Source organism: Chinchilla lanigera, unplaced genomic scaffold (assembly GCF_000276665.1).
Source record: "Chinchilla lanigera isolate Chin_1 unplaced genomic scaffold, ChiLan1.0 scaffold00022, whole genome shotgun sequence".
Taxonomy (NCBI): Eukaryota; Metazoa; Chordata; class Mammalia; order Rodentia; family Chinchillidae; genus Chinchilla; species Chinchilla lanigera.
Genome location: NW_004955423.1, coordinates 23780979 through 23790427, shown reverse-complemented (window position 1 = coordinate 23790427; position 9449 = coordinate 23780979). Strand labels below are relative to the sequence as shown.

Sequence of the window (9449 nt, the reverse complement as noted above, 5' to 3'; positions counted from 1 at the left end):
AGCAGTACGTGGTGGAGTGGACGGCGCAGGCCGCGCGCGCCCCGCAGGCGCCCCCCAGCTGGCTGCGCGTCCCCGCCTCCAGCACGTCCGCTGTCATCTCAGGTACCGTTGTCACCCTGCGCCCAGGGGGTCCCAAGGTCTTGTTCCCTCTGGGTCTTGCGGGCCCGGGACCCAGAGCCTGGCTTCAGTTACCCGGCAGACACAGCCGGTGAGCCGCGGGTGGACAGCGATGTCCTAGAGCCCACCCCCGCAGCACCACTGGCTGTGTGGAGCCCGCCACACACACAGGGGTCCTGAGTGCCCATCCTGGCCCTGCAGAAGGAAAAACCGAAAAAGCCTGCTGTGGCCGCACACCCCTGTAATCCCAGGACTCCGGAGGCTGAGACAGGAGGATCACTGCATGTTTGAGGCCAGCCTGTATGGACTACATAGTGAGTTCAGGCCCAGCCTAGACTACATAGTGAGACCCTGTCTCAAAAAACACAAACCAAAACAGAGGTAGTAGCACAGAACACACTACCTCAGCCACTGGGCAATCCTCCTGCCTCAGCCTCCTGAATGCTGGGATGGCGGGGGTGCAACACCACACCCAGCTAAATTGCTCAACTGTTGTGCCTCAGCGTCCCTGCCTGAAAAATGAGGATAATGTCATCGTGTTATTCTGATGACTCAGTAATATGCTGAAAATGCCTTAAACGTTGCTGGCGGTATTTTAAGCACCTGGTGGTTTAGCGATCGTATGGTTACTGTGCCCCTCCTGGGAGCTGAGTTTGACGGGCTTCCCAGCTCCTTGTCCTAACAGTGTCCTGACCGGGCGAGACCAGCACAGCAGGAAGGTGTCCCGAGGGTAAGGAGGCCCCCGCTGCACAGCAGCACGGAGCTCACAGATGGGACCCCGAGTGCTCGGTCGCCGTCAGGAGCCCAGGCCCTAGCAGGTCCCGTCCTAACCATGCCCTCAAAGCACACGCTGCCCGTGCAGCCCAGGGTGCCGGCTCAGGGCTGTCACGCAATGCAGGGGGCCGGAACTGCTCCCCCAGAAATCCTTTAGCCGGTAGCAGGGAATTCCAGATGGAGGAGGCGGGGAGGCCAGGTGGCCGTCGTTTGTTCAGGTCCAAATACGCAAAGTGAGCAGACACCAGTGCTCCCAGCCACCGAGGAGGCTGAGGCATAGTGAGACTTTGTTTCAAAAACAGCGAAAAGGCGACCCCCGCCCACGCGTTCCCTCGTTGCCGCGGAGAGCGAGGTAAGGCGGGTGCCGATTTTGAGAAGCAACTTGGATGGCCTCTGACAGCACAGTGGGTGCAGTTCCCCCGGGCTGTCGCCCGGTCCCGGCAGACCCGCAGCGGAGGGGAACGGCGCTCCCTGAACTGAACCGCTAGAGCAGTGTCGGACACCAGGAGCAGAAGACAAGGGAGGCTTTTCCCACACTGAGATAAAATATCTTAAAGTCACTTAGAATCATGCCTTTGAGTAAAATCGATATGCAAACAAGTAGAATTAACTTGACAGCAGTGTGTGTCTGCTTAGAAACACTCGGCCAGCTATCAGCTTAAATTCCTGGGCTGCTTCCTCCTGGAAATACTGGAAAAGGAAGTCATACCTGCTCGCCAGGAATTCAGCCGGCCATCTTCAGCCGCCAGCCGGGGGCGGGGCCTTGGGAGGGGCGGGACGTGCACCGCCCCTCTCCCTCCCCCCGGGCCCTCCCCTCCGCTCCCTGGCCGCAGGAAGGCCAGCAGCTTTCTCTCCGCTGTGCCCTGTGCCACGTCCTTGTGCCTTGGCGCCAGCTGACTGGGCTAAACCCTGAGGCCCACCAGACCGCTCCTCGTTGAAGCTGGGGGTGCGGGTATTGTGTCTCTGCCGCACAGGGGCTGCTGCCCACATTCACCAGGAGAGGCCCCGCCCTGGGGGACCCAGGCTGAGGCTGCTGCAGGACCCGAGTGCCCTCGGGACTCCTGGACGTCCGCCGGGCACGGAGCTGGGCTGGCTGCCGCCGCGCCCAGGCAGACAGCAGGCCTAGGTGCAGAGGGCTGGCACCAGGCCGTCCAGAGTCTGGTCTGTGCTGCCCTCCCGGGTCTGGGCCTGGATTCCCTCCCCGAGCATCCGCGGTGCCCAGGCCAGACGGCTGACTGGTCCCACCCTTTCCCCTGGGGCGGGAACTCGGCAGGAACTCGTGCCCTGCCTGCGATCCCATCTTGTTGCTGGACTGGCTGCCTGAGGAGCTTTGGGTACTGCCTGCCTGCTGGAGCATGACAGGGCAGCACGTTTTCATGTAGAACACAACTTAGTAATTTGTTCTGTGATGTGGATTCCTGGGCAGGGGTGGAGAGCGCAACTGAGCGCTTACTTAGCGTGCCCGAGGCCCTGGGTTTCATCCCCAGCCCTGGAGAAAATCCCTCAGAGGCAGATTTTGAACCCTGATCAACGAGGCCGTCAACATCCGGGCCAGCGACCAACCTGCGGGCCTGGGGTGGCACTGCAGAGTGCCGGTTCGACGCCCAGGCTGTGGCGCTGGGAGGGCTCGGGGCTCTTTTTCGTGGGAAACCTTTGGACGGGCCTTTTCTTCGCTGCTGGTGGAAGTCAGGCTCGGGAAGTGCAGACTTGGCGGGGAGGGGCTCCCCGTGACTCTGTGCCTGCCAGAGACCCTCCCAGTGTGGCCCGGCCCGAGGAAGGCGCGTTCTTTCCCCGGGCCCACCCAGGCCCCAGGGCTGTGGCTTCTTCCCTGGGGCAGGGTGGTGGAGTGAGGGCTGGCACAGCGCTGCGGGCCCTGGCTGGTCACGTCCCGGTCGTGTCCCCGTCCCGTGTGTCATCATGATGCCCGTGAGCGCCCGGTGGGCGTCAGGGAGCAAGAAAAGCTGTTTGGGTCATTCACCTGCAAACCCAGCCTCCCCTCCTGGTAAATGACGCACTGCTTGTCTGCGGAAGTTTGAGTTCTTTTTCCTGCAAGCGAGGTGGTTTCTGCGGGCTGTGTTCTGTTCCCCGCCCGGGAGTGTGTGCGTGCGTTTGTGTGGGTGTGTGCGACACCTGTCGGAACTTAGATAGCTCCGTCTCCTTTGGGGTGGCGGTTGCCTGGTTGGTTGATTCTGTGCTGCTGGGGCGGGGACCCCGAGTCTTTGCACCAACTTACACTCTTACTTTGCGACGAGGTCTCCCTGAGACACCGAGTCACCCAGGCTGAGCTTGAACTTGCAGTCCTCCTGCCTCAGCCTCCCAGTGGCTGTCCCCTCATCAGACAGCCCTGTGTGTCTGTAGGGAAAGGGACTCAGGTTGGGTGGTCGGTCTGTCTTGTGCTCTGGAGCTGGGAGCTGGGGCTTCCAGAGGCTGCCGACACGGTGATAGGATTTCTGAGAACTTGTGACTTGCGTCACTGCTGTATTCTCAGCCGGTGGTGGCGAGCCTGCGGCACATGTGCCGCTCTGAAAGGTTCGCCACTGCCGGGCCGGACCATTCTTGACCCGTCTGCAAAGGCAGGAATCCGGGGTGGCAGTGCACACCTGTGATCCCAGCACTCCGGGAGGCTGAGGCAGGAGAATGGCAAGTTCAAGCCCAGCCTGGGTTTCTTACTGAGCAAGACAGGAAAAGGGCTGGGGATGTAGCTTCTTGCAGAGGCCCAGGTCCAACGCCCAGTACCACAAGGAGAAAAAACCAAAAGGCCAAGCGACAGCTCCAACGCCGCCGCAGAGACAGCTTCACATAGTGACTAGCGGGGAGGCGTGCCTGTGACGGAACCGGCTGTCCTTGCAGAGAACATAGAGCCCTACGTGTGCTACGAAATCCGCGTGTACGCGCTGTCGGGGGACCGAGGCGGGTGCGGCTGCGTCCTGGGCCACTCCAAGCACAGAGGTGAGCCGGGCCACGCCAGCGTCACTTTGGCCTGGCCCCGGGGTGGGTCGGGACTTGGCAGGTGACAGAGCCACCTGTGTCCTCTTCCCAGCACCGCTGAGCGGCCCCCACATCGAGGCCATCACGGAGACCCAGGGGCGCGTCCTGGTGTCGTGGAGCGGGGCCCAGGAGCAGGTGGGCTGCGTCCTGCGCCTCCGGATCTACTGGAGGGAACGGAACTCCAGCGCCCCGCCAGGTCTCCAAGGTACGTGCTGTCATTGCGGCATACCCATCGCTCCTCTGCCTGTTTATTTGTTTGGTCTTTTTGAGACAGGGTCTCCCTATGCAGTTCAGGCTGGCCTTGAGCTCACTTTGTAGCCCAGCCTTGTCTCGAATTCACAACGACTCTCCTGCCTCAGCCTCCCGAGTGCTGGGATTACAGGTGTGCACCACCAGACCCAGCCGCTATCTCTCCTTTGGAAGAAGCACAGCTCAGCGGGAGCTGCCCTTTATTCCCCTGGCAACCGTGTCACACTGAAGCTGCCGCAGGTCAGGACAGGTCCTGGGACCGACAACAGCCACTCGTGGTCATCAGGCCGACCTCAGCCCCCCTCTCCTCCTGGCCTGGCCACCTTGGCTTTCTGGGGGAGTGTTGGTCCCACAGAGCGGCTGCGTTTGCCCCTCCCGAGAGTGACCAGCTCCGAGGACTGAGGGAACTCAGGGACGAGCCGGCCTGCGGAGAGGGAGCCCGTCTCCCCTACCCTAGCAGCACAGCCAGGGGCACCACAGATGCCGTGTGAAACAGATTTGTGGAAGCTGGGTTCTGTGGCCTGTCTTCCCAGTTCTTCAGGAGGCTGAGGCAGGAGGGTTGCACAGGGCTCAAGGCCAGCCTGGGTTACATAGTGAGTTCAAGGTCAGCGTGAACTACACAGCAAGACCCTGTCTCAAAAATGAAAAGTTTTAAGGGATCTGTTGATGAACAAATGGGGCACCACAGCCAGACCCCCACTCAGCACCCCAGACCCCACAGCAGGTGCTCATTTCCGGTGCAGCACGGCTGCCCGTCCGGTGCCCTCAGCGCCCCCCCCCACTCGTCCCAGACGACACCACCTGTCCCATCATCACGCTGCCGGCACCCCTGAGCCACCTGCGGCAAGCGCACCCCTCCGGGCCGAGCTGCCCCATCCTCTCAGGCCAGAGGCCCAGTGGCGCAGGCCCGGTCTTTCCTGCCTGACCTCCCCGCTCCTCCTTGGCACGCCTCGGCCCGTCCTGCCATCTCGCTGCCCGCCCACGTGGACACGCGCCTGTGAGTGTGTCACACACCCAGCCACACGACGCCCCCTGCCCTGGACAGTGGCCCGGGTGCAGCAGCTCCCTAAGATGAGGGTCCTCGTCCCTGCCCGAGGACCAGGGAGAGGGCTCTGACCCTTGTCAGAGCAGGCGCAAGGCCTGAGTGCGTGGAAGCTCAGTGGGCCGAGGAGCCCGGGAAAGCCCCGCTGGACCCCTTCTCACTGCGACAGGAAACAGTAGTGGCCGTGACGGGCACAGCCGAGTGGCCGGGAGGGGTGGGGGCCGTCACGGGGTCCCTGCAGCCTGCACAAACAGGAAGCAGCTGTGGAAGGTGTGCCTCTCCCTACGGCGGGTGAACTCTTTGTTTGGTTTTTCAGATGAGGCTCAAGGTCAGCCAGGCCTACACAGTGAAGTCAAAGCCAGCTTGAACTGCAGAGCAACACCCTGCCTCAAAAAACTAAATAAATAACCCGGGCATGGTGGCGCATGCCTGTCATCCATCCCAGCACTCAGGAGGCTGAGGCAGGAGGATTGCTGTGAGTTCAAGGCCAACCTGCACTACATAGTGAGACCCTGTCTCAGAAAAACAACAAGTACATAGGTAGATGACTGACTGATACATTACCTGGTGCCTTAGGACTGTTTTGAATAGCAGTATGATTTCCACTTTCAATTAAATGAATCATCACAAAGTTAAAGCAAGTGAAAGCGGACATTGAACCGCTTCCTTGGAAGCCTGCCTTTCTTCCTGTCATTTCAGAGTTCGCCCCCGGACACACCCAGAGCCCCTACCCGCTCCCAGGCCTGCAGCGCGGGGTGACGTACGTGCTGTGGATGACCGCGCTGACGGCCGCCGGCGAGGGCCCCCGGGGAAACAAGTGGGAATTTCGCCTTCAGGGTGAGTGAGGGCCGGACCTGTGGCAGCAGCCGCCGCTCCGTCCTCCCCCGCACCACGTGCACCCCCGCAGGCCCTCTGCCTGGGGTCCCGAGCGGTCCCCTCTGCTGGGAGGCAGCGTTACCGTCCTCTCCGGGAGCCTAGCTGGCTCAGTGGCACACACCTATGGTCCCAGCACTTGGGAGGCTGAGGCAGGAAGCCTCAGCCTCGACTTTGCCTCGTCTTGACTTCGAGGCCAGCCTGGGCTACATAGCAAGACCCTGTCTCAGAAAAATAAAAAAATCCACGGGCCGGGGATAGAGCTCAGCGGCATAGCACCTGCCTGGCAGACACAAGGTCCTGAGTTCAATTCCCAGTAGCAAAAAAACAAAAACAAAGAAAAATAAAAAATCCAATGCACCCCCTTGTCTTGAGAGTCACACGAGGGCCCCTGCTGAGCTCCCCTCCAGGGGTGTGGACAGCGGTTGTTTATCCTCAAAGCCCAGCACCCAGCACTAGGACTTCTCACTGGGTTCCTGCTCAGAAAACCGGGAGACTCGACCAGCCGTACCAGAGCGAGGACGGTGTATCAGGTCATTGGTACACAGGAGCCTTCCTTCTGCAGGGCTTTGTGCAGTACCCGTGTGGCGGGGCTGCTGCAGGAAATTTCCATGAATTGGTGGCTTCAGGAGCATTTCCTGTCTTACAGTCTATTCCATGCATATGTATGTATTGTTTTATTTTCGAGACAGGGTCTTGCTGTAGCTTGAGCTGGCCTTGAATTCATGGCAGTCCTCCTGCCTCGGCCTCCCAAGTGTGGGGATTACAGGCATGCGCCACCGTAGCAGGCACCAAGTCTAATAGACACGAAGCCTTTCTGCAAACCCTGCTGAGCCCTGCGAGGCGGCTGCCATGCTTCTGTCTGCTCCCCGCGCTCGTGATCACCCGTCCCTGTGCCCAGCGTTACACTCACCCGTGGCGCGTGGTTTCCTGCTTACTCCTGGCGTCCGCGTCCTCCTCACCTTCGTGTCTCAGCGCCTGGCAGGGCCTGGCCGCTGGTTCGCACTTGGGAAATGGTGGCTGAATGAACGGAGTAGCCAACAACTCGGGCCGGGTTACATTGCCTCCCTCTAAAGGAAGAGGGCTGGCCCCGGCCAGTCACATTAGTAACTGCCTGTCAGATGGGCTCGTGGAAGAGCGTGGGCTCGGGGCTCCCATCCCTGGGCCCCGCTCCGGGCTCACGCAGCAGCACTGCTGTTGCAGGGACAGGCAGCTGGAGCACCGTGCTGGTCCCCAGCGCCTGCATGGCTGTCATCACCGTGGGCGTCTTCTCCACACGCTACTTCCGTCAAAAGTGAGTTGCCTTTTTGTTTGTTTGTCACAGGGTCTCCCTGTGTAGTCAAGACTGGCCTCAAACTCTGGGCAGTCCTGCCTCAGCCTCCCGAGCGCTGGGATTACAAATTATCTTTTAAAAACGAACATGCGCTGTCAGTGCCTTGGGTCAGGCAGGCAGGCACCCCTCGCAGAACTGAGGCAGGTTCTGTCAGGACAGTGCTGAGAAGGTGGAGCTTGAGTCACTGGGGCCACACACGCCCTTTCACGAAAATAGTGAACGGGGAGGACTAAATTGCTGTTTACAAAATAGAACAGCCGGGCGTGCGGTGCATACCTGTAGTCTCAGCACTCGGGAGGCTGAGGCAGGAGGATTGCCGTGCATTCAAGCCCAGCCTGGGCAACACAGTGAGTTCAAGGGCAGCCTGGGCTACAGAGTGAGACTCTGTCTCAAAATAGTATATTAAATTAAGTTTACAGAGAGCCCTTCCCAGTCCTCGTCGAAGCCCAGGCAGTTTGCATTTGTGATCCCATGAAAAGTCATTGGGATTCTAGCGAGTCAGTTCCAACCCACTTGCTGCCCACGGCAAGAATGAAGTCACTAAGACATACTGTAGTTAGGGGGAGCCGAGGGGTGCTCAGTCCAGCCACGAGGATGGCATCCGGAACAAAGGCCTCGACCCAGGGCCGAACCAGGTCTTATCATTCGTGAGGAAGGGGGTGGCCTGAGGATGAGTGACTGGGGGAAGCATGGGAAGTGGGAGAGTGCCGTGAGCTGGGCTGGGTGGGAGGCCTGAGATCAGCTCTGCAAAGGCAGAGGGAAGGGCCCGCAGAGAGAGTATCTGCATGACACACACGAGGTGGCATCTAATGTTTTGGGGCCGGTGCTTCAGCTCTCCTGTAATCTCCGAAGCCCCAGGAAGGCACAGCCTCTGTCCCAAGGCTGACCCCAGCGTGGAGCACTGGCTCACACATCCCGCCTCCTCCCGGTTCACTCCTGGGAACCACGGGCGCGGGGTGGTGGGGAGTGTCCCAGGAAACACGCCTGCCGTCTCCAAAGACCACCACCAGCGCCTCGGCTGGACCAGTGTGCACTGCTTAAAGCCAGTTGATGGGGTAAGGAAAAGACTCGGCCAGATCTGTGCCATCAGTACATGGACAGAGGGTCAGCTTCAGCCAAAATGGAGCCAACCGCGCCTCTTTCAAGGAGAGTTGCCCGGTGGTCCTCCACAGCAGTTAGTGACTCTTTCCACGCCATTTATATTTTGTGTCCCTGAGAGCCCAGGCCCTGCCCCTCCCCATCAGGTGGCACCGTGGCCTCGTGCTTAGAGGTCTCATCAGCGTGGCTGGCAGAGACGGTGGTCACTAGAGTCCTGGAGCCACACGCCCGGCGCTCTGTCGCCAGCAGGAGCCTTGGGAGGCGCTGCCTGGCCTGGAAGTGCACTGCCCCCTCCGTGGGAGCCTCCTGACCGTGTCCCACTTTGTCACTGCAGGGTGCTGTTTCTGCTCTCAGCCCTCCGGTCGCAGTGGTGCAGCCCAGGGATCCCGGACCCGGCGAACAGCACCTGGGCCAGGAGGTTCCTGCTGGAGGAGGTGAGGGCACTGGTAGCACCGAGCAGCAGCAGGGTTCCTGCCAGATCCCACAGCACCCATGACCTGGGGCCCCTGAGGCTTAGGACCAACCGGCTCCAGACAGAGGAAGCTGGATATGGGGGCACACGCTTGAAATTCTAGTACCTGGGAGGCTGAGGCAGGAGGATCACCCGAGTTCAGTGTCACCAGTTCCCCTCAAGGCACCTCTGGAGTTCTGGAGCCTTGGGTCACGAGCAGCTTCCAGGACAGCCAGCCCTCCGGGAAAAGCGTCTGTCAGGACTGGGCAGGCAGGGCCTCTCCCCTCCTCCCACAGCGGGGCAGTGTCAGCTACAGCCGGGCAAAGTTGGATCAGCGGGTGCCGAAGGCCGGAGGGGGCCGGCCCTCTTCTCTCCGCCGCCTCAGCCAGTGCTCTGTCTTGTGATACTGAGGATGGGGCCCAGGGCCTGCACCCCGAGCTGCTTCCCCAGCCCTTTCATTGTTTTATATTTTGAGACAAGAGCTTGCAGAATTTTCCAGGCTGGGCTTGAACTCCTCCTGCCTC

General features: G+C 60.6%; 1 protein-coding gene across 1 annotated transcript in view; it reads left to right on the top strand.

Moving 5' to 3' along the window:
• Window positions 1-9449, top strand: part of Il12rb2 (interleukin 12 receptor, beta 2) — a gene marked incomplete in the record, with an annotated part of 32188 nt that overhangs the window by 16317 nt on the left and 6422 nt on the right. The window contains 6 exon segments of the mRNA XM_013514509.1: window positions 1-102; window positions 3742-3840; window positions 3932-4084; window positions 5870-6007; window positions 7247-7337; window positions 8809-8908. Of these exon segments, the coding sequence (XP_013369963.1) occupies window positions 1-102; window positions 3742-3840; window positions 3932-4084; window positions 5870-6007; window positions 7247-7337; window positions 8809-8908 (683 nt within the window).